Source organism: Culex quinquefasciatus, chromosome 3, assembly GCF_015732765.1.
Source record: "Culex quinquefasciatus strain JHB chromosome 3, VPISU_Cqui_1.0_pri_paternal, whole genome shotgun sequence".
NCBI lineage: Eukaryota > Metazoa > Arthropoda > Insecta > Diptera > Culicidae > Culex > Culex quinquefasciatus.
Window position 1 is genome coordinate 42067550 of NC_051863.1, and position 27645 is coordinate 42095194.

The 27645-nt window shown below is 38.8% G+C and overlaps 8 protein-coding genes and 1 long non-coding RNA gene across 12 annotated transcripts; 4 read left to right on the forward strand and 5 right to left on the reverse strand.

The window, feature by feature from the left end:
- The first annotated feature begins 3044 nt into the window (after positions 1 to 3044).
- LOC119769440 lies at positions 3045 to 3754 on the forward strand. The gene is made up of 2 exons (XR_005278355.1): positions 3045 to 3471; positions 3540 to 3754. It is a non-coding gene; the product is annotated as an uncharacterized LOC119769440 (long non-coding RNA).
- A 1683-nt stretch (positions 3755 to 5437) lies between these two features.
- Positions 5438 to 8300, forward strand: LOC6050682. The gene is made up of 5 exons (XM_038265877.1): positions 5438 to 6016; positions 6066 to 6779; positions 6835 to 7021; positions 7080 to 7491; positions 7550 to 8300. Exons 1-5 carry the CDS (start codon positions 5944 to 5946, stop codon positions 8063 to 8065), a joined length of 1902 nt encoding a protein of 633 aa, XP_038121805.1. The 5' UTR covers positions 5438 to 5943; the 3' UTR covers positions 8066 to 8300.
- On the reverse strand, positions 8279 to 10142 carry LOC6050683 (glutamate receptor ionotropic, delta-2; the record flags this gene model as incomplete). Its single annotated transcript, XM_038260753.1, has 3 exons — positions 8279 to 8512; positions 8583 to 9170; positions 9222 to 10142. Coding segments are annotated over 3 exons (1719 nt in total), but the record flags the coding sequence as incomplete, so codon positions are not given.
- Positions 10143 to 11073: 931 nt separating this feature from the next.
- Positions 11074 to 13928, reverse strand: LOC119770258. Its single transcript, XM_038264792.1, has 5 exons — positions 13254 to 13928; positions 12553 to 13197; positions 12306 to 12492; positions 11846 to 12245; positions 11074 to 11787 (listed from the first exon to the last, which is right to left on the reverse strand). The coding sequence occupies exons 1-5, from the start codon at positions 13315 to 13317 to the stop codon at positions 11281 to 11283; spliced, it is 1803 nt and encodes a 600-aa protein (XP_038120720.1). The 5' UTR covers positions 13318 to 13928; the 3' UTR covers positions 11074 to 11280.
- Positions 13929 to 14584: 656 nt separating this feature from the next.
- LOC6050684 lies at positions 14585 to 20966 on the reverse strand. The gene is given in 6 exon segments (XM_038264787.1): positions 14585 to 15270; positions 15329 to 15746; positions 15803 to 15989; positions 16048 to 16244; positions 16246 to 16726; positions 20872 to 20966. Coding segments are annotated over 6 exon segments (1881 nt in total). The 5' UTR covers positions 20945 to 20966; the 3' UTR covers positions 14585 to 14745.
- On the reverse strand, positions 17917 to 19375 carry LOC6050685. The gene is made up of 2 exons (XM_038264793.1): positions 18504 to 19375; positions 17917 to 18231 (listed from the first exon to the last, which is right to left on the reverse strand). The coding sequence occupies exons 1-2, from the start codon at positions 19156 to 19158 to the stop codon at positions 18023 to 18025; spliced, it is 864 nt and encodes a 287-aa protein (XP_038120721.1). The 5' UTR covers positions 19159 to 19375; the 3' UTR covers positions 17917 to 18022.
- LOC6050686 (glutamate receptor ionotropic, kainate 5) lies at positions 20739 to 23377 on the reverse strand. 4 transcript variants are annotated; one of them, XM_038264788.1, is made up of 5 exons: positions 23289 to 23377; positions 22549 to 23229; positions 22307 to 22493; positions 21845 to 22253; positions 20739 to 21780 (listed from the first exon to the last, which is right to left on the reverse strand). In XM_038264788.1, the coding sequence occupies exons 1-5, from the start codon at positions 23371 to 23373 to the stop codon at positions 21283 to 21285; spliced, it is 1860 nt and encodes a 619-aa protein (XP_038120716.1). In that variant the 5' UTR covers positions 23374 to 23377; the 3' UTR covers positions 20739 to 21282. The 4 variants fall into 4 exon arrangements, with proteins under 4 accessions (XP_038120716.1, XP_038120717.1, XP_038120719.1 ...); XM_038264789.1 differs by lacking the exon at positions 23289 to 23377 and having other exon boundaries at positions 22307 to 22583; XM_038264790.1 differs by lacking the exon at positions 20739 to 21780 and having other exon boundaries at positions 22178 to 22493.
- A 1695-nt stretch (positions 23378 to 25072) lies between these two features.
- On the forward strand, positions 25073 to 25762 carry LOC6050687 (general odorant-binding protein 19d). The gene is made up of 2 exons (XM_001867216.2): positions 25073 to 25189; positions 25251 to 25762. Exons 1-2 carry the CDS (start codon positions 25133 to 25135, stop codon positions 25644 to 25646), a joined length of 453 nt encoding a protein of 150 aa, XP_001867251.2. The 5' UTR covers positions 25073 to 25132; the 3' UTR covers positions 25647 to 25762.
- Positions 25763 to 26869: 1107 nt separating this feature from the next.
- LOC6050688 (general odorant-binding protein 19d) lies at positions 26870 to 27645 on the forward strand. The gene is made up of 2 exons (XM_038266095.1): positions 26870 to 26990; positions 27056 to 27645. The coding sequence occupies exons 1-2, from the start codon at positions 26931 to 26933 to the stop codon at positions 27422 to 27424; spliced, it is 429 nt and encodes a 142-aa protein (XP_038122023.1). The 5' UTR covers positions 26870 to 26930; the 3' UTR covers positions 27425 to 27645.

Genomic DNA, 27645 nt, shown 5'->3' on the forward strand with positions numbered 1-27645 from the left:
GAACGATGTTGACAAGATCGTTTAAGGGAGGGAAGTTGCAGGGAAAAAAATATTTACTTGTAGTTGTATAATATTTTGACATGCAGTCAAGCTTTTAGTTGATCTTCACACTTATTATTACTATTATAGCCGCTTTTGGTGCAATCAGAGGCAAGATCAGAAAAAAATTCTATAAATTTAAAATTTTCCGGAATTTCCCGGACTCATTCAAAGGGTTTTTTCCGGAATTGTAAAAATGATAATGAACCCAAACAACAACCCTTTTTCTAAAGTCGATATCTCAGCAACTAATGGTCCGATTTTCAATGTCAAAATATGAAAAATTTGTGAAATTTTTCGATCTTTTCGAAAAAAATATTTTCAAAATTTTTAAACCAAGACTCACATTTTAAAACGGCGTAATATTGAATGTTGCCAAATTTGTATGGAAAATTATATGGACAAACTAATTATGCAAAATGGCTTCTTATGGCATACCAAAGGCATTAAAAAGTTTCAGTCGGATTAAAAAATACAAAAAAATCGAGATTGGTTTAGTCTACGGTTTAGTTTAAGTTAGTTTTAGGTTAGGTTATGTTTTCTTCACAATTTTTTTTCTCTTCATTGTACCTAGTGTTACAAAAATGATAAATCATATACTTTTAAAGTTATAAAAATGAACAGTGTTTAACTTACGAAAAGCAAACTAAAGCTGAAGAGCCACAGCTGACCACTTATAATGTAAACTAAATGTCATTATTATAAGAAAGATTCAATAAAGTATATTTAACTCAAAAAAAAAAAAATTCAAAAAAAAAATCGAATGACCGAAATTTGTGAGAACTGCTCTAAATGCAACTTAATGTAAAACTAGATTTTTTTCAGCACTCTCGATTTATCGTCGTATTTATTAGATTAGAACGCGGTGTTATTCGTTGACTTGTTGACTATTTTTCAGCATCCATTTGAGTGCTGAATGACCGAGCCACGTAGCCGCGTAAACGGTAGATCGGAATTCAAATCCCGGTTCAGACCAACGCTATCGTTTCTGTTTTGGGTTCAATGCTTAGTAATGGGAAGGTAGTGTATAGTCACAAGCTGGACCTTATCATAAAAATTAGGTAAGGTTTTCATTAACCTTAACATGTAAACTAGGGCGTCCAATTTTCCGGGAAAAGGGAAAAATATTTTCTAAATCCGGGAAAATCTTAGTTTTTATTGCATTTGTAATGTTTTTCATGCTTAAACTCATAAAATTACCACGAAACTATTAATTGGTTATAATTTACATTTCAATCTTAACAAGGATAGAAGTTTTTCGATAGCTTAACAGTAACAAAAAAAGTTCTTTGTTCTGCTTTGGATTTTAAATATACCACAGTTTTTAATCCAACGTGATTCAAATTGAATAAGTGTCTACTGTATATTTTTGTTTATTTATTATTTAATATGACATGACTGGAAAAGCTTAATAAATTTCGTTTAAAATGTAATCAAAAATACGTCAACAAATAAAATGATGCCAGTCAATGTAAAAATTCAGGAATGTTTAAAATTTCATGTTTTTTATTACAAATATTTTAAAAATTATCTTTGAGTCACTGCCACCAACTGGAAAAAATAGGGACCATAGTCTGAATAGGTACAGGAGATTTTAGAGCGATAAATTTGGAAATTGGGGTACTACTTTTTTTATTCTGTTATTGTTTTTACCGACATCAATAAAAAAAAATAGAAACATCATGCAACGAATTCGGCTCAAAAGCTGTCTTAATTATTTTTTTAATGAAAAATAATTAAATATAACAATTCATTTTTTTAGTACATTTATATAATACTCAATCTATAAAAAAATATATATAAAATTGACTAATAAATATTTAAAGCGCCAAACATTTTGCGGATCTGTAAACAAAATTTATTTTTTTTTTCTCATAACTAAAATTTATGCTGATATATGCTAAATAAAAATTTAAATGCGATTTATAGAGGAGCTATCAGACTATATGTTTGACAGTTTTCCACGCTTGCGAAATTGTTTGTAGGAAACTCGCAAACAAGGCAAATGTATGCAGGCTTAAGTTTTTGCAAACAAATGCAGGCAAAGAAACATAGCAAGCAAACTGCCAAACTGTCAAAGAGTTTGTTTTTTGTTTGTCGTAGTCTAATAACTCCTTAAGTTTTAACTGTCCATCTGTTTTCACAACCTAAGCTGAATTTCCAGACCAAACACGTTTTTTTTAATCCCGGAATTCGAGAATTCCCGCTTTTGGAAAAATCCCGGGAATTTTGTCCCGGGAATTTTGTTCCATGAATTTTGTCCCGGGAATTCCCGAGATGGACGCACTAGTGTTAACATTAAGTTAAGAAATAGCCACAGAGTCCGCTTTGTAAATTTGGCCCCGATACTCTTCATGGGTCATGGGAATAACGAGTTTCTTCACTTATTTTTGAGTGCTTGCTCATCAGAATGATTTAATTCTAGGGTTTTATTTGAAAATGTCTTATAAACATACGGAGCTTATAGAGTCTTAAAACAATATTCTAGTCTTTATAAAGATTTCATGAGCCCAAAACTGCCCACCATTGAAAAAACGACTAATATCCACTTTTGGCAAAAACGAGATCTTAGCACCAGGTGGTAGAGGATGTTCCAACGCATCTTCTGGAACTCGAATTTCACTGAAATAGTGTTTAGACTTGGCTGCCGATGCGAAAAACCAAACGGCTAATATGCCACTCTTATGGGAAATTTCCTTGACGGAGATTTTGTGATAAACACTAAAACGCGTTTTTCTCGGAATACTAGCCGAATTTTCAATTATGGACAGAAAACTGCACCACACACAACATTACAGCAGAGAAAGTTTGAAATCAATTATGTTTCGTGTACACGCTGCGAATCACCTAGCAGTGTTGTTTGGACTCATGTGAAAGCTACCGTGCAGTTGAACTTTTCACCAATGCGTTGGTTGTAACGTTGCACGTAACGAAATTATTAGTTGAAAAGACATTGCCAAAACTATTCTCAACTTCTTACCCTATACGTAGAGGGAAAACGATACAAACAAAGGTAAAAAAGGACATGTGTGTGCCGCAATTACGGACAGTCCACCACCGAGCGTTGATCCTGGGCTCCTGCAACGGAACGGAATGGACACAAAATGTTGCAGGTGTCTTGTGGGAATGAGAAAAAAAAACGAGGGGGAGAAAAAGCAGAATAATAAATGTCCCACAACTTGCACGTGGAGGGACCGGCTATCTGATTCTCAATCGGTTCAGTGGTGCGAGGGTTGTTGAATGGCCCTTCTTTTGAAAGTTTCTGGTCAGCAGGACACAGCATAGTGGCAATGATAATTTTATGTGCCACTTTAGAAGCCCGCCAGTTATGTATAAAGTGGAGGTGTTTACTTATCAATCGCCTCGCGTACCTGTCCCAGGATAGGCGTTCAGTATGGATTTGGTGCTTGTCGGATACGTTTGGGAAAACATGTTTGCTCACGAATTTGATTTGGACTGTTTTTTTTTTGCTGAGTAATGGAAAACTTGTATTTTTGTAGGAATACTTTGCCTTGAGCACCTTGCTAAGGAAGAGAAGCCATGGAATTAGGATCTGTTGGATTTCATCTCACCGCACACAGACCCAGCTAGGACGGGTGAGGGGGCGTATCCGGACATGCGCACATATGCTGACAAAATTAACACTTGGCGTGCCTTGTTCCATTTTTGAATATTCGACAAAAATTAAAATTTATTTTGTTTAAACTTTATCATCGCAAAAACAGCTATTATTATAAAACATTATTGAAATTTAATCAGCTACAAAATTGCGTGATGATAATTTATTTATTCGGTTCTATAAAAGTAATTTATTTATTCGGTTCTCAAATAAATGTAAATTTCAAACGTAATAAAAAGTCCATGTTGGCATAAATTTCCCATACTTGTACAGCACGCAGGCTGTTAAAAACGCAATACAAGTTTGCCCCACACATAAGGCTACCTTTTGGTGAAAAAACTGGTTTTAACACATTTTCCGGGGTGGTATACCTGTGCAACAATTTCAAATCTAATTTCAACAGTAAAATAGATGTTGTGATTGGATTCATGTTTTCACGCACTTCACTGCCCATGTTCGCATAAATGTCCCATATGCAAAAATAACAAGCTGAAAACGCGTTGAAAGAGCACACGATAACTCAAAAGCGATGAAAATGCATGTGGGACATTTTTGCGATCAGGGGCAGTTCAATCAGCTAAAATGCACCTCAAATCCACCTCCAAACACCCTAAATTTCTCCAGGAACTATTTTTTCAAAGCTCATATCCTGATAAATTTCCCGTCAAATGCAACTGGGTAGATAGAAATCGGTCAATTCGCAAGGATACAGCATTGAGAATTTGCGTGACGTCACAACGCAAGGAAAAAAAACCTTTTAGTAAAAGGCTGCATGTAACGTCCCGAAATGTAAAGCATTTTTCTCAATTATTGATGATGGCAATATAATCATCAGTCAATTTTATGTTTTTTTTATTTATGATGTTTGAATAAGCAGAATCAAAGCCTTTTCAATAAAATATTCTCCCCCTTTGTAATGTTTCATATGCGCTCGTAGGACAGGACAGTTGATTATTATGGCAAATTTTACGCACTTCCAAAATATGTAAAAATATTAAGGCGCTTCCTCAATAAATCAAACATTTTCTACCAATGTGTCAACCCTTGAGAAATCCACCGAATATCATGATATTTACAATACTACTATTTTATTTGCTTATTTTTTATTTAATACTTATTTATTTATTATTTATTATTTATCTATTATTTATTTGATAATTGTTTATTATTTATTTATTTTTATCTATTACTTACTTATTTCGTCTGTGCTTGGGTATTTTGAAAACAAGTCCAGTGTTTTTTTAAAGGTCCTATAAGCTATTGTCTTTTATATGTTTACCTAACCAATTAAAAAAAAATCTCTAGAAGTGAATGTAAATCAACTGGGCTGGTGTATAATGCATTTTACTTATTTTTTCAAATGTTTTTGTGCCTGACTTTAACCAGAGTCGAGGGACATAAACTTAAAAAAAATATTTGCAACGGCCTATGTAATTTTGCATACTTTATGTAATAATAAGTATGCAGTAATTGTTGTGTTGTTCCAGACATTGAAGGTTTAAGAGTAGAAATTAGTTTTTCCTTGGAAACTTTGTGTAATGGTCATTTAAAAACAATAAGTTATTTTTTTACAAAATATTCATCAAATATTACCGTTAAAACATTTGAAAATCCGTGATCAAAAATACATACGTTGGGAAGTCGTCTCTATTTTTCCAGTATTTTTGCATGCCTAGACTCATAATCAAAAAATGTTTTTTTTTATTTTGTTGTTCGCCCGATTTTGGAAATATTATGAAGGGGAGGGGGACAAAAACTTCAAATGAAATTTGCGTTGGCCAACATTTGACAAAAGATTTCTGGTAAATAAAAAAAGATTAGTATAACAGTGAGTTGTTCATGATTAGAGTTTTAGCAAAATCAGCATGCCGACAGTGTGCATGGAATTTAAAATTGGTAGCTTTTGACTAAACTGAATACGTTTTTTCAGCAATGTAATAAGATGCGATCCTATTTTGTTCAGATTCATTACAAATATAATTATTTTAAAAGTATAACCTTATTGATAATGGCACGTGTTTTGGGTAAACATTTGCTTTGATGATTGTTGCTGTTTGAACGCCACGTTTCAATTTGCATTATAAAGCATAACCGTCTCATGGGCCAACTTTGCCTATTTGCGTTTGCAGGAAAACACAAACATGTAAATATCTAGACCAACCCCTCATAACGATACCAAAGATGGTCGTTCCCAATTTGCAAAACAAACAATTGTTTTGCATTTTTTTACCGCAAATCCTTTAAAATGGTGCGTGGTCAGCATCAAAGTCAAAAAAAGGTTCAAGATGGACAATTCAACGGAAATTCTCTCGTGGGAGCCCATGGAAACATCTTTGCAAAGTTTGGTTGCTCATATTTGTAAGTGTCCGACTTGAAATTATCCCAAAAATAATTGTAATTTTTACAGTTTCAACCTACATGTTGGAGTTGTACGCAACTTGTCTATTACTAAGCAAGAACATGAATGCTTTCATAAGAAAATTTGCAGCTTTTCCGAACCACCCACTGGTGTCGATTGAGATAGAAATTGACTCGGAAGCACCTTTCAATCCGGAAAAGTTAACGGAAGTGATCAATCTGGGCTGTCACGCGTTCATAATGGATGAGGAGTTGGCCGGAATCTTTCTCGATGCATTCATTCGCAGCCATGACTTGGCCATGTTTCGCAATCCGAACAAAACGGTCATTGTGCTGCGGGATCCGCAGGCTGAAGTGGATGGTGCGGTATTTTTGGAGGATATCTGCAGACATCCAGCGTTGAGAGATATTGTGCGATTTCTGGTGGTTAATCCAGCCGGGGACAGGATTAACCTGTGGACTCATCGATACGTGTCCTCAGTAGAGGAAGCAAAGGAGTTGGTCTTTCTGGACAGCTTTTATCTGGTGAATGGATCCTTTGCGCTTGGGAATGAGTTGTTCCCAGATAAAACAACTAATTTGGCGCGAAAGTTGTTCAAACTAGCGAGTTTTCGACTGATTCCTCATTTCATATATACGCCGATTGAGGGCAGTCAATGGTTGGCCACATATAAGAACCAAACTGTCAAAGTCGATGGAATGGGTGGGTTAGTGGCGGTTGAGTTTTGCATGAAGTTCAACTGCACTTGGGATTTGTCAATTGGTAAGCTTAGAATCTTAGGTGGTAATAATGTTATAAAATAGAAATTTTGCTGTAGATCAAGCCGGTGAATGGGGAAGGGTCTATGACAACTGGACGGGGGATGGAATTATGGGAGCCGTTGCCGAACGTCGAGCAGATGTTGGGATAGGATCTCTGCTAACCTGGGTCAGTGCTCATCGATTCTTTGGCTTCACGGCCACGATTCGTAAGGTTGGAATCGGCTGTTTCGTTCCAAGACCACGGTAAGTGGAGTCATTTTTGAAAACCATTTCTATAGTAACTAAACTTCTAAACTTTTAGGATGATCCCATCGTGGCAAACCGTTGCACTGGCGTTCAGTCCGAGTGTCTGGCTTTGCAGTGTTCTTAGTGTGGCTTGCTGTATCGGGATGTACAGCTTTCTTTCACACCATGATCCATCTCCTAACGCCGAACGCAGAAGTTTTGGCTGGAACGCCATGAATGTGGTGGCCATTTTTCTGTTCAACGGGGCCAAGATTCTGTACGGATCCATGTCGGAATGTATACTTTCGATTGCACTGGTTGCGTTCACCATTAACCTTGGAAATATTTTCATCGGGAAGAACGCCAGTTTGAGGGCATTTCCACTGTTTGAGCCACCGATTGATACCGTGGAGGACATAGCCAACAAGGATTTGATTTGGGTTCAAACCCACGAAGCTTGGGTTCACTCGTTGTTGCTGACGCAGAATGTAAGATAATGCATCAAGGAAGAAGTGATTTTTAACTAATTTTATTCTTAAATTACAGCCCTACTTAATGAAGGTTGCTGAAAACTTTAGGATTCATTCGATTCCAGAGATGAATGAATTGGCTGACCAAGGTGAGGTTGGGTTTGCCGTGAGCAAGCTAAACTACGGACATTTTATGATTGGAACCTTTATAACTTTGAAAAACGTCATGCAGTACCGGATGATGTCGGAAGATCTTTACTTTGAGTACGAAGTGTCGATGACTACCAAGACGTGGCCTTTGAAGGACATGTTGTCGGATTTGATTTTGAGAATTGTGGCGTCCGGCGTTCGTGCGTACCAGGAAGCGGTCGTTGCCAAACGGTACATGGACTATGGGGTACAGATCAAGATCTTTCACTCGCAGGACCAGGAGGGAAGTTTGCCGCATCCCATGAGATGTGAGGACTTGCTGGCTGCTTTTATGGTTTTGGGGGCTGGAATTTTGCTGTCGGTTGTTGCTTTCTTGGGAGAAATTTTAAGGGTGAGGTATGAGAAATATGCGATTTCCTTGAAAGAACCTGTTGTAATTTGATTGAACTCCTCAGGTTTGAGGATAGTTTTGTGACGATATATTTAAAAATTCATTTTGTATTACATTGTAGTATTGTTTGATAATGGGTTAGAAATTTGCACCTACCTTTAAAAAGAAAACATTTTTGAAGTAGTTAGTCAATGTTTATCCTAAATAGCACTATTGTTCTGTTGATACGTTTTTGTTTACTTTATATTAATATAAGTGTTGGAAAAATCATCGATGAAGGTAATCACATCAATCCTGATGGAACCATTTTGCACCGTGCAGCTTGCCAACCGCTATCTCCATTACGAAGATCATAAATCCGCTAGCCAATCCGAAGGCCAGCAGAAGAAATGCACCAACCAGATGCGAGGGTTGCAAAATCGTCGGTCCGCTACTCTCCTGGTGGCGCGAAGTAGCGATGGTCAGCTGGACCTTGTTGTCTGCGTATTTCGATACCACCTATAAAGCAAATTGAGAATTGCGTGTACGTGTATTTCGTGGAGCATGCGCATTGAAGGCCATCCCAAACCTGCAGTTCCCAGTAGCGCTGGATGCCACTTTCAAACACGCGCAATATCAACCCATCCAAATGGTCCATCATGGGCCACGTTTTGGTGGACATCGCGACACAGTTCTCCCAGTAAATGTCCTCAATCATCAGGTGAAAATAGTGCGAAACTTCGCGATCGATGTACTCGCCGATGGCGAAATGACCATACGGAAGCCGTTCGACGCTGTAGGCCAAGTCCTGTTGAATGGCGTGCCGGTGGAGCACTTCCTTAGGATGTGTTTCAAAGTTTTGCAGCAATTTCAGGATGGTCGGCTGGGTTGCCATCAGTATCGAAAAGATCCAAGCGTCGTGTGTTGATGCCCAATGCAGGTCATTGTTGGCCAGATCGAGTAAGGTATCAATCGGTTTTTGGTAACGGGGAATTGTCATCACACTGGATAGCCCTCCGGAGTAGACATTCCCTAGCATCATCCCAACGAACAGGACCGAGCCAATAAGCACCATTTGAGAGATATACTTGTTTCGATTGATCCGAAGAAGCACAGTTTGCAGAATGAACATGCTACCAATAATCATAAAGGATTCACAGATATCAACTTGTATATCCTGCAATGTATCACATTTAGTTTTTAATAAACAGCACATCTTAAGGCTTACCTGTGTTAAGACGATTTTATTCACCATGAAATTGATAAACAGTGCAAAGATGCTTGCCAGAACAAACGTAACCGCAACAGCCGCCCACAAGTTGGGCGTAAACGGTAAGATCGGTGTCATCCAGGAACTCAGCAACTTTGGCTTGGGCGTTATACATGTTACCCCCGTCCGTGAAATCGGTTTCGACAGCGTCAAAAACGTAAACTCGTGATACCACGAATACAGTGCGCCTACACCAATGTCGGCACGCCGTTCAACGACCGCCCCAATAATACCGTTTCCGGTGCGGTTGTCAAATATTTCACCCCACTCGCCGGCCTCATCCAGCGATATTTCCAGGCTACAGTTGAAGGTATCACAAAACAGTGAGAATATTCTCGACTCAGTACCGTCCACTTGAAGACTTGCTTCGTGTTCGAAATATGCATTTGAATCTGAACTGATGTTTACCTCGTTCCAAAATGTATACGGAGAGTAGTTGAAAATTGCTAGCCTCAAGAATCGTCCCTGCAGATTCAACAGTTTGTCTGGAAACAGCTCATTTCCATACAGAAACGTTCCCAAAGAAGGAACGAAGCTGTCCAAGAGGATAACCTCCTGTTGAGTATCTCTGCCCGTGAACTTGTTCGTGACAACATCTATGCGATCATCTTCTACTTGAACAATTACCAGCAGTTGGGGAATGTCGTGCACGACAACGTGCTCGAAAATCGGCTCAACTTTGAAGTATTCCGAGTCGTAATCTAGCGCAATAATGACCTTCTTGTTAGCAAAACGTTGAACGGTTCGATCGTGTAGATACCAGAAGCCTTCGAAAAATGGCAACCAAGAATCTTCTGTTAAAATAAACGATTGGCAGCCATTCTCGATGCTGGACAGGAGGTCTTCACTGTTAGCTTTCTCTATATCGATCCAGATGACTGGTTGAGACAACTCGAAGTTTAGCTCGAAATCAATATCGTTTGTATTGCTGATAAAGCAGGTACAGTAGAGATCGTTGAAATACTGTGGAACTGAATGATGTGTTTAATAAAGTTTTCAAGCATGCAAAAACATATAATTACTTATCAAACTTAATATGGTCGAAACTGCCAGGAAGTTACTTTCACCTGTTGTATTCCAAGAGCTGATACTAACGTTGAACATTTTGACTTTAAGCGATCGGAAACATTGCGAACCACCTTTTATAACCATTAAACTAACCTTTCAAAACCAATTACAAGGCGCTTTGCTGCACTTGAAGTGATAAATGTTGCACAATAGTTTCAATTTCATGCCACCAACTATTCACAGCTAGACCAACCAATAATGATACCATTAGGGTAATGACTCTCTTGTAATTCGATCCTGTTGACGCCAATTTGAAAGAAATCCTTTGTGCAAACAGTTTTGCTGTCGACAACTTGGTCAGTCAATTACACTGTTCTGCTCTGAATTTCATTTCACATTTTCATTGATACGTGCTTGACAGGAACATGAAAACTAGCCATTGGTAGAAGAAAAAATCATAAAGTATTTTAAACTGTTTGGCCTAAAATATGTGTATCGAATGTTTTGCGTCTTATTCGAAGGTTTTTTTTTACATTTTTTTACCTTCTCTGTTCAATTCGTTCTCCTACCAGTAAGCTCTCTCCCCACTTCGAAAAAATTAGCTGTTGAAAGGTAATCCATACGAGGATATGTAACTTTTTGAGGCATATTTGTCACTAATGCGGTCATAATCAACATCAGTGACGAGTTAGTCTGTTCTGAGTCGATATGTATACGTCAAGAGAGGTGCAATGAAGAATTTCATTTTTCGAGTGGTGGGGCCTTTCTTCAACAAGGTGGGGAAAGCTAAAATGTCTGCTTCTTTCGCTGAATACGTGAGCGTTTTGTTTGCGTTTATTCTTCATACTAAGATGACTAAGGTCCATACAAAGATCGAACAAAAAAATGATAGCTTCGGATTTCAAGACAACGTTTATGGATGATCCTTGTGTAGTTTAAATTTAAGAAAGCTTTATTTTTGCGTTTTGGTGTGTTGCAATTTTAAGACACAGTTTTACATAATTAGTTTTTATCTTCCCTTGTACCATTTGAAAATATCATTCTTTTTCTCCCAAAGAACTTCAACGCCAAACACTAAACATGCTATAGTAGCACCTACCAAAAAGAGATTCAGGTATCCTTTTATGTTCTGAAACTTTGATACTATTCGATGTACTTGTACTCTATCAGTTGAATGGGCGATAACGTTTTGGACGCGGTGGTTCAGATACTGTTGAGCTACTATCAACTCTTCGTAACGTTGCAAGTTTGCCTCTACGATGCGCATGATATACTCATTGAGCGCGTCGTACATGGGCCACGTTTTGGTTGTCCAGACTAGTTCGTACTCCCAGTACAGGTCCTCTTGCATCAATCGATACAGCGCAACGTTGTCAGTGTTTATCCAGTTACCAACCATGTAGTGTCCGTAGGCAAGGAAAGCTATTGCAAGACTTTCATCGCCTTCGTTGGCAATTTGCTCAAGTTTGGAAACATCTGGGGCACGAAAAGTTTGCAAAAGTTGCCGGAGTGAAGGCTTCAAGGGTGCAAAATTAGCTAATTGATTTTAAACGATCATTGTAATCATGGTTTACCTTTTCGGATGAAAGAATTGAATATTTCCAGGCTTCGTGCGGGGCATTCCAGGGTAATCCACTGGCCGCCAAATGGTCAACGGTGTCGATGGATGCAGCATACGCAGGGTTGGTTCTCATACTGACGGCTTTTGCCAGGTACATGTTTGTTACAAGGAACAGAAAGGTGATGAGCGAGAAGGAAAATATCGTTTCGGAAGTTGACCGAACACGAAGATTGGCCGGTTGCAGCAAAAGTCCTCCAATAACTTGAAAAGGTATGGGAAGCAAATTATGTAGTACATTGTTAAGTTTCAGTAGCACGTGAGTAAAAACTATGATGGCGACAATAGTAACCAGTAGTAATATCCAAACTTGTGGCTTATAAATCCGTATTGCAAGTGTCCAGGATGGTAAGAGCCTGAGAAAAAAGAAAATTTAATTGGAAGACATACTTATCCTAATGTTTAAGAATGACAACCTTGGCTGTGGCGTTAAACAGGTCACGCTAATCGGTTGCATGGGACTTGTAAAACTGAAGAACGGGTGAAGATGGTACCATCCTGCTATACCTCCAATTGCAACGTCAACCTGCCTGTTTAACAGCGATCCAGTTATGCCATCGGCCGTTTTATTTCCGTACAATTTACCGTACTGGGCTTCTTGCTCTGCAAGCAAATAGAAAACTAACAACATCAACTTTTTCAGAGTCATTCTTTTGTACATACTTATAGTAAGTTCCCAAGTACAGTTAAAAGCTTCACAAAATCCTTCGACTAATCTACCATCCAAACCGTCAATAAAATATGTTTTGTTGTTTAGTACTGATCGGCCATTTTCCCGGGGGATTAGTTGTATAAATGGAATTACTTCAAACGTTGCAAGTTTTATCACACGATTATCCAGGTGTGCTTTGTTCGATAAAAACATTTCACTGCTATCCATAGACATGGTTTCGTTTCGTATCCATTCGCAAATTTGTTTCCATTTTCGTTGTCCGTCGATTTTTAAAAGACAGACTGATTCGTTAGCGGATAAAATCGCAAACACATCTCTTATTTCGTGGAGAGATGGGTGTAGTAGAATTTCTTCCAATTCCAACTCGTTTTTTATATCTGTTATAATCAGCACTTTGTTAGGATTTCTTATCATAGCTGCATCATGTGCCATGGTAAAAGAATCGAGAAATGTAAAAGCCACTGCTTGATCTATTAAAAATATAGAGCAACCTTGCTCTATAGCAGGTACTAGTAGTGTGTTCAAAGTTTCATTCGATTTGCTCATATTGATCAGAATGCTAGGAAGGTTGGTCTGGAATGCATCATATTTAAACAATTGACAAATAGTATAGCTACCAAGAGGTAGTAAAGCATCTGCAAATTTTTGTTTAATTAAATTAGGTTAGCTGAAACTGCGGGAGTGTGCTTACAGATGTAATTTATTAACAACTCAACGGATTCTCCACTTTGATTTAAATCCTCTTCAACCTCCATTTCTTCCGAACTACTCGTACCACGAAGAGTAACAATTGAAAGAACCAGTAATTATAGCTGAACATTCGTGACCTAATGAGCCAATACTACAATAATTGCTTTCCGTAAATGTTTGTTGTACGATTTTATAAACTCATTAAATTAATGAAAACATTGCGTAGTGTTTACAACATTCTTATCAACTGCACATCGTCTGGCTCCTCTTCAGATGTGTGCATCCCCTATGTGCAATTAGAAGTATTAACATTGAAAAGCCTAATTGATTAACATGATAAAATTACTAATTCAGCAAATTCTTAGGGGGTGTCGGGATTGGTGGAATGTGTTTAAAGAGTGACAGCTAAATAAATACTTTTTGGCCCATACCTTTGTCTAATATCATTTCCAAAATTAAGTGTTATTGCCAAATATGAGCTAAATTGACTAAGGTTCAGGAGCAGCTTCAGAAATATCTTTGACTGCATTGGTGATTGATTAGATAAGGAAATTAGTTTTACATAAAAACTTTACATCGTATCCCTGATAACTTTTGTGGTTAAACATGGGTCGTTTTGTGGTCTTCAACAGAGGTGTCATAAGAATCTCATACTTGACATAGCCAAAGTTGACAGCTCTTTATCCCTTCATATATTTTTGAATTTCAGCAACACAAACTTCTACGCTCTACTGAATCTTAAACGATTTTGCTCGAAATATGTCCGAGCCACATAGTCTAGTACTAACGCTTATGTCTCGTAAGCGGTGGTTCACGACACCTTAGGGAAGGCGACCTATGGAATTATTTAATTTTAATTAAAATTTGGGAAAATCTGTATATCTACATGTTTTTCATAAGATCGGTTTTTCTGTATAAACAGTGTCTGTATGACCTAATCACTTAAAAAATCTGTCTAATAGAGTTATCTACGTGCGCATGTATTGCGTATACGTACACGAAAAAGATTGAGGTTAAATTTTGTACCGACCAGCAAAACAAATGGTGTGCAAGTGTGCGTGAGCGCGGGCTTAGATAACTCTATACAGATAAATCTGTATTTCTCGGGTGAGTTTTCAAAAAGCCGTAAGAGCCACTGTGACCTCTGACATTAGTTTTCGTTTTTCTCGAAAATGAAACAAAATTTCATTTATATCAAGTATGGGGCACTTGAAGAACGTGTAGATGAACAATCTCGAGCATTTTTGATATTGGTTTTTCGTAAGTAGGTCGAATACCGATGCAAAAAGGACTTTGTTTACCAATGGCTCTTACGGCTTTTTGAAAAATAAAAACAAGGAGTTGGCCCTAGTTTTAATGTCATGTTGCCACCCTGACATGTTATGGTGAAACGACATTTTTTGTGTGAAATCTACTGTTGGTTATAATAAAATCTTTTGAATTTATATATTTATATATTATAGTTCAGCGCAGTAAACCTGTCTTTTCAATGTTTAAGAAAGTCTACACAAATATTCTACTCTTCTAGTAACCGTTGTCTTCCTAGCAAAACGAACAATTATTTCCAAAGCATAAACTACAATTGCAATAAGGTATCCTATGCCCAAAATGATTAGTCCCCCCGTGATGTCTTCTACCACGAATGGCTTCAACTCGTTCGGTGGATGATCCCGGGAGTGCGCAATAGAAGTTTCCACCCAGTAGTCCATGTAGTTGTACACTTCGTTCAACTCAACGTACTGATACAGACAGGCATCCCGGATCCACATGGTCAAATAGTCGAACCGATCCAGCATCGGCCACGTCTTTGTGGCGTATCCGGTGTCGTACTCAAAGTATATAAACTCAGTCATAAGCCGGTAGTTTTCTACGTTCTCAGCGGTGACCCAGTTACCGACCATGTAGTGACCGTAGTTGAGTTCGGCCATGACCAGCGCCTCGGAGCCTTCGTTGGCTTTGGTGTGCAGGTCGGGAATCGGTGCCACGCGAAATGTGGTCAGGATTTTCTTGACGTAGGGCTGTTGAATGAGTAGAAACATGAGTAGGTGATCCGGAAGGGACTGTTCAAAGAGTTACATTTTCGGTGCCAACCAGGGCATACATCCAGGCCTCGTGAGGTGCGTTCCATGGGATTTCACTGACGGCAAGATCGTAGATGGTATCGATAGGCGGCTGGAAGATGGGAAACGCCAGAATGCTATGAATCTTGCTTATGTAGATCGATGCAACAAGAAGGCAGAAGCTGAGCAAAGCGACTACAAAGATGACATCGGTTGGTCGATTCCTTCGCAGTGGTGCTGGTAACAATAGTAATGATGCTAGGACGCTTAAGAAGCACCACGATAGATCCTTGGATTGAGTTGTTGGGTCATTTGGGTTCATAACTTTTGGTATGACGTACAACAGTAATGAACAAAGGATGAAGGTAGCGATCAGAACGAACCAGACGGGTTTGGAGAACATGAGAAAGATAATGGTCCAAGAAGGAATCAGCCTGCAAAAAATAATTTAGAGAGGTCAACATTTTCAGGCCTCTTTTTTGAATCCTACTCGGGTTTTGGAGCTAAGCTGGTAACTCCAATCCATTGAATTGGTGTTGAAAAACTAAAATATTTAAACAGTTGAAACCAGCCACCAACAGCGCCGATTGCAAAGTCCACTTTGCGCTCAACCAAAGCTCCAATCATTCCATTTCCGGTGTGATTCTCAAACACCTGTCCGTACTGCCAGTACTGGTCTGGAGATGCAAGTGAATCTATAGTTCCTTTAATACTTTGTATTATTGATACACATACCCACCGAGAGATCCCACGTGCAGTTATACCACTGACAGAACTGAACCAAAATGTGTCCGTCCAACCCGTCGATCGTGTACGTTTGGTTCAGATATTGCACGATGCCGTCGTCCGTCTTGCGCATCATTGCCCACGGAAGCAAGTAGAACGTTGCCACCTTCATTGTTTTACCCTTCAAGTCGTCGAATTTGTTCGGCTCCGTTGAGAAATGTGTCATTTTTTGGATAGTATTTATCCAGCAGTAAGAATTCAAAACATTCCGGTGGATTACCGACCCAACGATGTGTTATCAGGTCGAAGGAATTGTCCACAGTGACGACAAGTAGAAGATTTGCTATTTCTAGAATTGCGGGATGGTTTTGGATATCGTCGAGCAGCTGCTTTTGGTTAGATCCAGTGCATCCGACGGAAACGATCAGGTATTTCACCGGGTTTCGAAACAAACATTCATCGTGGGCTGGGATGAACAAATCAAGAAAATTGAGTACAGATCCTTCATCGGTTACAAACACAGTGCTTCCCAAGTTGATGGCATCAATCAAAGTGCTGTTGGCACTTTTATCATCGAAGTTTACGACAGTCATTGGCAAAGCGGTTTGTATCGCTGGTAACGGAGTGTTGTGGATGTTCGCTTGGATAACTCTACACACGGTATAGACTCCAAAAAAATACGTGTACACTGGAAAGATATCAATGAGTTTAGTCATTCGCACCCTTTCGTAATATTTGTATTACATTTTTGAAAGTCGTTTAGTTACTTGGGTGATATTGTGAGTTGAACAAATCTAATAGCTTCATAAAATTTTAAACTGGAATGTGCTTCAAATGTGATTTTTTATTGATAATAGTCATCAAGTCATTGTAGCATTAGCATAAGGTCTTCATAAAAAATTAACCGTTTGGTTTATCAATTTCATTTTAAAAATATTGCATTACGATCATGTTTGACACGGGCTTTCCATTTTGCGGCTAGTCTTTTGACTAGACGTTTTCTTTCAAAATATTTGAAGATAAACTCAAAGATAAACGAAACAAAGGCCATGAAGTACCCCACTCCAATGATAATCAAACCACTCTCGATATCTCCAACCTTAAACGGTTTAAGCTCACTCTTTTGCCGATCTCTGGAATGTTTGATAGAAATTTGCACCCTGTAGTCCATGTAGCGGAAAACGTCCACCAACTCCACGTACTGGAATAGACAAACATCGCGCATCCAACCGGTTAGATCATCAAAGTTCGGCAGCAATGGCCAAGTTTTGGTGGCATATGCTGTGTCATACTCAAAATACAGGTACTCGGACATCATTCGGTAGTTTTCAATGTTCTCAGCCGTGAACCAAGATCCTACCATGAAATTTCCGTTGTGAAGCGCGGCCATACAAAGTGGTTCGTTGCCTTCGTCAGCTAAAGTCTTTAGGGCTGGTATCGGGGCCACGTGAAATGCCGACAAAATCATTTTCATGTACGGCTAAAATGAGGCTTGCTTTTAGTAGGGACTTAATGTGGATTTTACACAGGCATTACATCTTGAGATTGGCTAATCATGTAGGTCCACACTTCGTGCGGGGCATTCCATCTTAAATTGCTTAATGCCAAGTCCTTAACAGTGTCCACCGGAGGTTGGAACACCGGAAATGCTCGAATGCTGTGGGTTTGGCCTATGTATACATATCCGACAATGAGGGTAAATATGTGCAGAGTGATGGAAACGATAACTTCCGAAGCTCGGCTACGTCGGGAAACAGATGGTAGCAACAAAAAACCGGCAAATACATTCAACAAGTTCCATGTGATGCCCTTCTTATTACGGGCGGAGTTGCGGCCAATTTCAGTTGGTAGAAGATATAAAAAGGTAGAATAAAATATGTATGTCACTATTACCAAAGTCCACACTGGTCCGGAGAACATCAGAAATATAATCTTCCAGGCCGGTATCAATCTGCAATGGAATCACTGTAACTGATCCTTTCCTTTAACTAACGTTAAGCACATACTTGGGTTTTGGAGTCAGAGTGGTAATCCCGATCCACTGAATGGAAATCGAGAAGCTGAAGTATTTGAATAGTTGAAACCAGCTACCCATTGCTGCTAGGGCAAAATCTACCTTTCGTGCGACCAAGGCCCCGGTCATTCCATTTCCGGTCCGATTCTCAAACACTTGTCCATACTGCCAGTATTGATCTAGAATCGTTTCTTAGCTGAGTTTATTCAAACTCACATACTCCACGTAGCAACAAGTTTATGAAATCTACAAGAGCTCTTTAATTCAGCATAGTAGTGTAGACCGCGTCAGAATAAAATTTGCTTAAACCTTCTGTAAGGGTTCGGTAAAGTATTTGACGAGGGTTCCATCCTGCCACAGTTCAAACTGCCATGCTGTAGATACATATCTTAAAGAGCTCAAGTAGAACTTCTCTTGCTTTCTGCTACTGATGAGTGTCGATGCCACTTACCAACTGATAAATCCCAAGTGCAGTTGAATCGTATACAAAACTGTACCAGCATGTACCCGTCGATCCCATCTATAGTGTACGATTGATTCAGATACCGTACGACTCCATCATCTTTTTGACGCATCATGATCCAAGGGAGCAGATAGAATGCCGCAAGCCGGATTGTCTTACCCATCAGATTGTTCATCTTGTCCGGAAACAGGTCATTGCCATCAACGAATGTGCCACTGTCCGGTTGATAGGTATCCAAATGTAGCAACTCCAATGCCTCCGGGGGATCCCCAACCCAACGATGTGTAATTAATTCAAACACTTTACCATTCGGGACGACGATTAGCAAATTCGCAATCTCAAGAATTGTTGGATGCAATTTTATTTTCTCCAGTAGATCACTAGCTTCAGCACCGACAGAGTTAATCGTAATTATAAGACATTTTCCAGGATTTCTAAACATTGCATAGTCATGAAACGGAATAAACTTGTCGAGAAAACTTAGGGCAGCGTCTTCATCAACAACGAAAACAGTGCTTCCAAGTTCGATTGCCTGGAACAGTGGGTTGTCTTGAATTGCGGGCGTATGTTCGAGATGGATTACCGTGAAGGGAAGCTCGGTTTGAACGTGCGTTGAACGTTTCGTAAAATTGTGCTGGGCCATCACTCTGCATAGAGTAAAAATTCCCACAAAATAGGTTGATACTGGAATTACACATGAACCGCCACGTACCGTTAGTTTTTTCTCAATACATTTTTTTCATTTAATAAGCCACAAAAGAATAAGAAGCACCTTTGTTTTTTTACGGCTGAAAAAAATACCAGAAATGGATTGACTAGACTGAAAAACACAGTTTCTGGTTTTTTGTATCTTTCTTATAATTATACTTAGACTACCACCAACTCGTCTAATTAAAAAAATGCAAAACAGTCACTAAATTAATTGTTAAAAAGGGAATTTAAATGCTAAGATCACAGAACACGTGATTTACGGCTTCTATTGCATCTGCTGTTTTGATAATTTTACTAGATTTTATTACGAGTGAATCTTTTGATTTTGATTGATTTTTTTATTACCGGCAATTCCAAGTCAAACAGGAAGACCATCCACAAACCACGTGGACTCTTTTTGGAAATCTAAACCCCCTCCCCCTCGTGGACAACTGTTCATACAAAAAAAACTTTTTTGTATGCGTGGTCAATCGCCATACCCCCCCCCCCCTAAAGTGTCCACGTGGTTTATGGATGGTCCCAAATTGAAAGTGCTTCGATCTGGCTCAAATTTGGCACGGGAGTTCCCTGGCTGAAAAAAATGGAATCTCGGTTTTTCGCAAAAAGGACATTTAAAAAAAAACGGAATGGCTGAATCAAAAGAATGCCGCGTTCCAAAAGAATGTTTATTACTTGGGCTTTTAAGAAAAAATATGTTGAGGTTCAAATAAAAAACTTGCTGAATATTTGAAAAGGTCCTATAATAATTAAATTTGCTTATTTTAAAGTCTTGAATCGCTGTAACTGAAAAAAACCCGATTCAACCTCTCTGCTAAGAGTTTCCTATGCTGGTATGGTTAGGTGCTAGTTATGTTAGATAACAATATGGTTTTAGAGTATATCAATTCGAAATTATACTCTCGTTTGTGTGACATGCATATTTTTTTTATTATTTTTTATTAATTTGTTGTACTGTGCAATCTCTCTTTATCGATATTGAGGGACCGTCGAGAGCAGGAGATATCAAATTATAGAACGAAAATTCAAAGCATTATATTTCCAGGGACTAAAAAGTTAATTTGCAGATATTGATATCAAGAAGTTTAACAGCCAGTGAGTTGAGTGGTGTTCATATTTTAAATTACATAATTGAACTATTTTTTTATGAAAACGTTTAAACAAAAAATCTGAGAGGCCACAAAAATCATGTTGGTAGGATTCTGTCTGCTTAAACTTTAGCTATTCTCAAATATTACACAGATTAATCTTGCTAGAAAACAATGGAAAAGTATATTCTGTCTATGGAACAGCTTGGCTAAATTTCGGTCCAAATTAAGCTAAAGGTTTACCATCCTTAGGAGGGTGCTAGTCCAAAAGAAGCACATTGCAAATTTTCTAAGTCGCTAAATTGTACTGTGTCCTATTTCATTGCCAGACAACTAATAGAATTATATCACACTCTGTGAAAGTATATGTTATTTTTCATACTAAAAATATTTTTGCAATAAAATAATAGAAAAAAAACGAGCGGAATCGTTTTAAATCATTACCTTTTATTTATAAATTATTTCACTCTTTTAACGAGCAATATCCTACTAAAAGGGTTCAAATTGCAGTGCAGTGAAACAAAAAAAAAAACAGTTTTTTTGCGAGTTGAACAACTTACAAATTTCTGACAACAGCGTTTCCTGGCTGGTTAGGAAAACCAACTCCGAAGTAACTTTTTCCAAGGCTTCCATTATTTTGATCACTTTTTCACTTGTTCAGAAATACTTCTAGCAGTTCCGGCTACCTCTCGGTGGCATTTATAGTGGCAAGTGGTAGCATTTTTGTTGTTATTTGGGAAACATTTTGTGTAAATTTTCACATCGATTTCCCCGTGTTGACCGGCGGATCGTCAACAGATTCGATGTTGACAATTTTTTTGAACTAGTCAAGATGTTGGTGGGTCCGAAGAAAATGTGCAGTATTTCTTCCTTGTGCAAGCAGCTGTGTTGATACCAAACAGTGGTTTGCTCGGTGACCTTTTTCTCTAATCCAATATTGGAGTGCTAAACTTAGCGTGATGTTTCTTGAATCATTGCTGCTGGACTACTGAACGGAATTTTATGGTAAACTTTTCCACGAGAAAAACGACCACCGAGGCCATGGTTCCTACTCCATGAATGAAGAATCCTCCCATCAGGTGCATCACCCCTAGTGCATGGGGTGCATTCGGTGCACGCAAATGAGAATTTAAAAGGGTAGTTTGTACAACATAATTGCTGTGTTTGTAGATGACTTGCAGTTCCTGGAAGTAACGCAGGCCGGCCTCGTATGTACGCATGATCAACTCGTCAAACTGGTCCATCAGGGGCCAAGTTTTGGTGGCCATCGCAACTTCGTACTCGTAGTACAGGTCCTGCCTCATAAGTCTGTATTGGTGGACATTTTCCACTGTTATCCAGCTTCCCAGCATGAGATGACCATTTTGCAGACGACCTATGGCCAACCCAATGCCACCTTCATTTGCCATTTGAAGTAATTCTGGAGGTTGGTATACCTTAAAGTTGGATATCAAATTTTGAATTGTGGGCTGAAAAAAGATGATACTGAATTATGTATTTTGTTCCATTGAAAAATTATAGAAAAAATCAGACATTTTCCGACAGTTTCAGCGAGGAAATCCACGCCTCGTGAGCTTGAAGCCAGGTGATGTCACTTTCCGCAAGCTGATCGATGGTATCTATTGGATTTTTATAGGGTGGAATAGTTCTAAAACTAGCATTTTTGCTGGTGTAGATGTTGCAGAGGTTGAGCGCGAACAGCAACAGCGCCAAAGATAGGATGACTTCAGACGGACTACGTGTACGGACGTGAGTTGATTGTAACATGAATATCGACAGGACGTTGAGTACATTCCAGACTAGACTACGATATTTAGCTTGATCATTGCTAGTGCGAGCTATGGCGAAATATACAGTAACTGCTAGACCAAACGTAATCAAAATCAAAAACCAAGTGGTATCCGTGAAAACCAAGACCATAGTTTTCCAAGGCATGATCATCCTGAAAATTATTCGTTAAACCTTTGCAAAAAAACAAAGAATTACAATACGTACTCTGGTTTAGGCGTAAGGCAGGTTACGCCTCCTCTAAGAAAAGCCTTTGAGAATCTCAAATGTTTGATGCTATGAAACCAACTGCTCATAGCACATGCCCCAACATCAGCCTTTCGTTCAATCACACTTCCCATCACCCCATTGCCTGTTTTGTTTTCATGGATGGTTCCCCACATGTTGACTTCATCTGTAAAGGTTCATTATAACACAATACTGCGTGAGCTCCTTACCTGTAGCTTTACCGAGAATCAATTCGACGGTGCAGTTCAGCCGTTTACAAAATTCAACAACAAACAATCCGTCCAGACCATCCAATGTGTATGTTTTGTTTGAATGACGAATAATCGGAAATGTAACATCATTTGTTTCCTCAAAAATTATGTGAGGAATGACGTTGAAGGTGGCAAATCGAATACTTTTTCCAAAAAGGTTAGTTGATTCCCCGGAAAGGCTTAATACGTCCTCGAGTGATGGAACATTTAACAGGTCAAACCGTTTCCAAAGTGGCAGATCAAAGCCTTGCTTTTTAGAAATCCAGCGTTTTTTACGAAGATTAATCGTATGGTTTAGCTCATTGGGTTCGAAAACCAACAAATTTTTTATCTCATCCAACGCGTAATGCACTGCTACTTGGTTCAAACTTTCTGGTCGGTAAGGATCAAGCAGAAGCAAGACTGTTTTGTTGGTATATCTGTACGTTGCTTGATCATGTGCGTGGACAAAGCGATCCAGAAAAGCTTCGACAAACTCTTGCTCAACAACAAACACGTTGCAGCCCAGTTCGATTCCCATCAGCAATTGATCATCTTCGCTGGTGGAATCCAAAGTGAGCAGAATGGAAGGACCTGGCGTTCGGCTCAAAAGAGAACTTTTATTGCTGGAAATTCGACAAACGGTGAATAATTCTACTACGTAGAAAACCACTGCAAAATAAAAAAAAATCATCAGTGAAGTTCTAGAAAATGTAAACATTAACATTTACGAATATGATTAATGAGCCCTTCGTAGGAATTGTAAAATTTGGATTGCGCACTAATGATCCTGTGAGTTTCATTTAGTGACTGCATTGTGCGTAGATCAAGTAAATACTAACAATACTGCTTAGTCACGGCTTGAGCTGAAAGTGAGGAGAGCGTGATATGTGCTATGATACTCATTCGGATAATGAATTTGCATTGTAATTAAAAAGGGGTTATACCCTGCCAACGCACACGAAATCAGAAACAGTTGTCGCCAGCCCTCTGCAATTTTCGTGGAACTTAGTCTTGATGGGTAATCTTAGTCCCTAAGGCCCATTTGTCGATGTCTCGTGGCGGAAGAACAGTACCACCCTTTAAAGTCCGTTTTGGCATGTAAAATAATATTTAAAAACAATCAAAAGTTCAAAAACAGTTTCGAAACCATGGCACCATCTTATCGCAAGTCGATTTTGGCCAAAACTAGCTAAAACTGGTCGGACACCAAATTTTGACAAAATAATTAAATTTGCGCTGAAATGATGTCTCAAAGCGAATGCTTTCAATGAAAACGGGAATATTCAAGCAATGTCAAAAATCCAGAAGACCTCAACTTGGTATTAAAATGGTTTTATTTTGTGGTATTATTTTACCCTTGGAATAACATGGTTTGATGTTGTTGTGCCCTTCTACATACAAAACTTTGGTATGATTTCATGGTATTTTACCATTTATGACTGGGCAACCAAGGGCACATTTTGGTCGGTGGTATTTGCACAAGTAATACCAAAATTTGGTATTTCCGTGTTACCGTAATCTGGGGTGAATCGGGACTACAGTCTGAATAGGGACAGCAGTTTTTAGAGCACTTAAAGCTTTTAAATTTGGAAATGGATGTACACATATTGTTGGCCAGAGTCTGTTCTAACCGAAACCAACCAGAAAAATCAAAATATTGTGCTCTAACATGGTTAAAACTGCTGTCCCAATTCGCCCCATGTGTCCCGATTGACCCCAGTTTACGGTATTTACCCCTGCTTAAAAACATAAATATCTAATTAGCAAAAACTTTGGCCCAATCAAAAAAGCAATGAAATTTTTAAAAAGTTGTTTAAATTCGTACAAATCCGTACCATGCAAAAAATTCCGTACAAAAATTCCGGCCTGTTAAAAATCCTCGGAGAGGATCGAAAATCTGTACGGTAAGGAAAAAATCCGTAGAGTTGGGAGCCTTAGCTATATGTAATCCGTAAACGAAATCTTACAAAAGTTCTTGTCAATTGAATTTAAATAAAGTGCTGGTTTACTGTTTGAATGTCTCAATAAAATAATTAATAAAAATAAATAACAACCCCGAGCAGTGTCGTACAGCACAGACCGGAACAAAATCATTTTCGGTGATAGCAGACGACATTGCTTGTTTCCCCACGTTATTACAACGAGATGTCGTTATTACAAAACTGAAAGGTAATTAAGCTGACTCACTCTTATCTCATTGCCCGGTTCGAATGTCATCAAACTGGCTCAACATCACGGGCTTAAACCAAATCTGCGATACCTTCAGCTAAGCAACATAAGAGAGGGCAAATTAAAAATGTAAAAAAATGCACTTTCACCCCATTTGCCCCTATTTTACTCATACGTTATCCACGGACTTAACCTACACCCACTTGAGTAAAAAAAAGCTCAGCTTTAAATTGAATGACCCATGGTCATGCAATTGGTAATCGGACGCATGAATAATTATAGGAAATGTGATCACACTTACATGATTGAATAGCGGAGCGCTTTATAAACACCGATGGCTTGTGGGAGTCGACCACAGTGTACAGGGAATTGTCCCACTGGATGGGCAGCTGGGACAGCGAAGATGAATCGCTTGCAAGTGGCGTTGTTTTTGACGGTTTTCGTACTTGCACACGTTCAGGTAAATTTGTTTGAAAACTTAAATGGATAAAATTGAACAAAAACCCCAAATATCTTTAAAGGCCGATGAGGCTTCAGACAAAGAGCAGGCCAAGGAGCAGGCGAAACAGATGCTCCGCAGCATGACCCAGAAGTGCAAGGAAGCCGAGGGGGCGTCCGACGATGACGTAGAAGCCATGATAGATGACGTCATGCCGGAAAGCCAGGTGCAGAAATGCTTTCACTCGTGCGTGCAGCAACAGTTTGGCGTTTCCGACGGGCAAAAGTTTCTCCAGCAGGGCTTTCTGGAGATCATGCTGATGGCCGTGGGAAATGACGAGCAACAGCAGGGACACGCCAAAGAGGTCGCGGAGGAGTGTGACGGTGTGGCGAACGAGAACCGGTGCCAGCTGGCCGTGGACATCATGACCTGCGTCAAACAGGGCATGGAAAAACGGGGCATGAAGGTGGATCGGTGAGAAGAGCATTCGTTGTTGATGTGTGATGACCCTGGCATGTACTAATTGACTTTATAAAAATGAATCACGAGCATTTAAATGGATTGATTGCCGCAATAAATTATATTACACCGTATTACACTTTGCATTGTGCTTAAATTTTACTACACGCAAAAAAATCAGGCCTGTTTGTATCAACAAAATAGTTTGTTGTTTTAACTTGTCGATTGTTTATTATAGCAAATCCCACCTCATAATCTATCTATTTTATATCTATCTATCAAAATGGGACGGGCTTATGAACACGATATAACGTAACACGATTGTGACGTCATTTGCAAACGATATTTTTTCATGGTTGATTTATCAATTATACAATACTGTTTACACTAAGTGTAGTACAAGTCTTGTAATGATTTTGTCAATTGGCATAATAGACCACACACCCACTTCAATTTTGTAAAGCAATTTCTTTCAAAGCCAAAAATATTACCTGGGCTATTTCTGAGCCAATATTTATACATGCAAACCTGCAATTGCCAAACAAGTTAATTAAAATAACGTGTTACTGGTGACGTGACCTGAGAGCACCTGCTGCTAGTTCACATAAGATTTCAACAAACAGATTTGAAATTTGAATGATCTGGAACCTAATTTCTATTTATATGCATTAAACAATGCATTCTGATTAATCTGCGAATCCATTTTGACACACTTTTGTTAATAATTTGTCTTGAAATTTCCATAATTCTTCTTCTACTTTGTGATATGTTGCAATTGAAATTGTATTTTTATGTCACATAATAAACTAAATAAGATGGTTGAGATCATAATCAACACTGTAAGTGAGTCATCAACGTTAAATTAACGTTAGAATATATCTAAATTTATCTGGGGAACAACGATCTTTAACACATGAATCCATTTAAAACTGAACCCTGCGTCTAGCCATGATAGCAAATTGCCAAAAATTAATAACTTATTTTTATTGAAAAAAATATGACAAATAAAAAATATCACAACATTTTTATGAAAAAAGTGAAATAAGCTCAAAACCATCACTGACTTAAAATCAAATCGTAGAAATAATAAAACCAAAATCGGTCAGTAGAGGGTTAATATAAGTCAAAAGTTCACGTTGCCAATGCAAGAAAAGCTATAGCCTGTCGACGCTTTTAAATATTAAGTGTTCTAGACGAGAGATCATTAGCAAGGCTTTTCAAATAGCCAGTGTAAGGCGCCAACAGAGTCATTTGCTAGTGTAGAGTCTAGGGGTTAGGACAGCCCTAAACGGGTTAAGTTAAGATGTGTCGCCTGCAGGTTGTAGTTGTTGTTCTAGTGCTTGTCGTCCAAGTTTATTCACAGGTAGCGAGGCAGTGTTTTAATTGGTTCTGAAAAGTTTTATACAGGATTTACCCACCTTGTTCCAGGGTCCGTTTAAGGAAATCCTTCTTGCGGTAAGACGTGGCATGCTTCAGGACTGCAAGGAATCGCTGGGAGCTACGGATGCAGACGTTGAGCATATCATAAACGCGAATGAACCTGAGAATCGAGTCCAGAAATGTCTGGCCCATTGTGCGATGAAACAGTTTGGGGTCTTGCACGGGAGAAAGTTTAACAAGCAGGGCTTTGCCTCCGTTGCTAAGTTGGTTATTTTCCTGGACAAGCGGAAGTCGCGATACGTCGATCAGGTCGCGGATGAGTGCGAAAAAATCGACAACGAGGATCTTTGTGAGCTGGGGGCCGAATTGTACATGTGTGCAGTGACAGGATTGCGGAAGAGAGGAATACAGCTGTAATAAAGCTTTATTTAGTCAGGGTACCAAATTACTCCGTTTATGGAATAAGTACAATTGGAATTATAAAAATAGGGTAATGAAAAAAAAAAAAACAAATGAATAATCAAATGAGCTCAATTTGTTTTCAACCAGCAAAACCAAATCTTTAACAAGTATTACCTCAGGTACCTTTGTAAGTTACAGAAATCAAGCGGAATTCACAATAAATTGAATCAAAGTCA

What these genes read in the sequence shown, in the direction of transcription:
- LOC119770258 (XM_038264792.1), bottom strand. Translation starts at nt 13,317, where the DNA reads ATGGAGGTTGAAGAGGATTTAAATCAAAGTGGAGAATCCGTTGAGTTG. An exon ending in GTTGTTAATAAATTACATCT is followed by an intron (nt 13,198 to 13,253) that starts GTAAGCACACTC and finishes AAAAATTTGCAG; the next exon opens with ATGCTTTACTACCTCTTGGT. An exon ending in TACTTGGGAACTTACTATAA is followed by an intron (nt 12,493 to 12,552) that starts GTATGTACAAAA and finishes ATTTGCTTGCAG; the next exon opens with AGCAAGAAGCCCAGTACGGT.
- LOC6050685 (XM_038264793.1), bottom strand. Translation starts at nt 19,158, where the DNA reads ATGGCCCAGCACAATTTTACGAAACGTTCAACGCACGTTCAAACCGAG. An exon ending in CACTTGGGATTTATCAGTTG is followed by an intron (nt 18,232 to 18,503) that starts GTAAGTGGCATC and finishes AAACGATTCTAG; the next exon opens with ATCAATACTGGCAGTATGGA.
- LOC6050682 (XM_038265877.1), top strand. Translation starts at nt 5,944, where the DNA reads ATGGACAATTCAACGGAAATTCTCTCGTGGGAGCCCATGGAAACATCT. An exon ending in TGTTTCGTTCCAAGACCACG is followed by an intron (nt 7,022 to 7,079) that starts GTAAGTGGAGTC and finishes CTAAACTTTTAG; the next exon opens with GATGATCCCATCGTGGCAAA. An exon ending in CGTTGTTGCTGACGCAGAAT is followed by an intron (nt 7,492 to 7,549) that starts GTAAGATAATGC and finishes CTTAAATTACAG; the next exon opens with CCCTACTTAATGAAGGTTGC.
- LOC6050688 (XM_038266095.1), top strand. Translation starts at nt 26,931, where the DNA reads ATGTGTCGCCTGCAGGTTGTAGTTGTTGTTCTAGTGCTTGTCGTCCAA. An exon ending in TCGTCCAAGTTTATTCACAG is followed by an intron (nt 26,991 to 27,055) that starts GTAGCGAGGCAG and finishes ACCTTGTTCCAG; the next exon opens with GGTCCGTTTAAGGAAATCCT.
- LOC6050686 (XM_038264788.1), bottom strand. Translation starts at nt 23,373, where the DNA reads ATGCAGTCACTAAATGAAACTCACAGGATCATTAGTGCGCAATCCAAA. An exon ending in TGCCTTACGCCTAAACCAGA is followed by an intron (nt 22,254 to 22,306) that starts GTACGTATTGTA and finishes AATAATTTTCAG; the next exon opens with GATGATCATGCCTTGGAAAA. An exon ending in CGCTGAAACTGTCGGAAAAT is followed by an intron (nt 21,781 to 21,844) that starts GTCTGATTTTTT and finishes ATCTTTTTTCAG; the next exon opens with CCCACAATTCAAAATTTGAT.
- LOC6050687 (XM_001867216.2), top strand. Translation starts at nt 25,133, where the DNA reads ATGAATCGCTTGCAAGTGGCGTTGTTTTTGACGGTTTTCGTACTTGCA. An exon ending in TCGTACTTGCACACGTTCAG is followed by an intron (nt 25,190 to 25,250) that starts GTAAATTTGTTT and finishes ATATCTTTAAAG; the next exon opens with GCCGATGAGGCTTCAGACAA.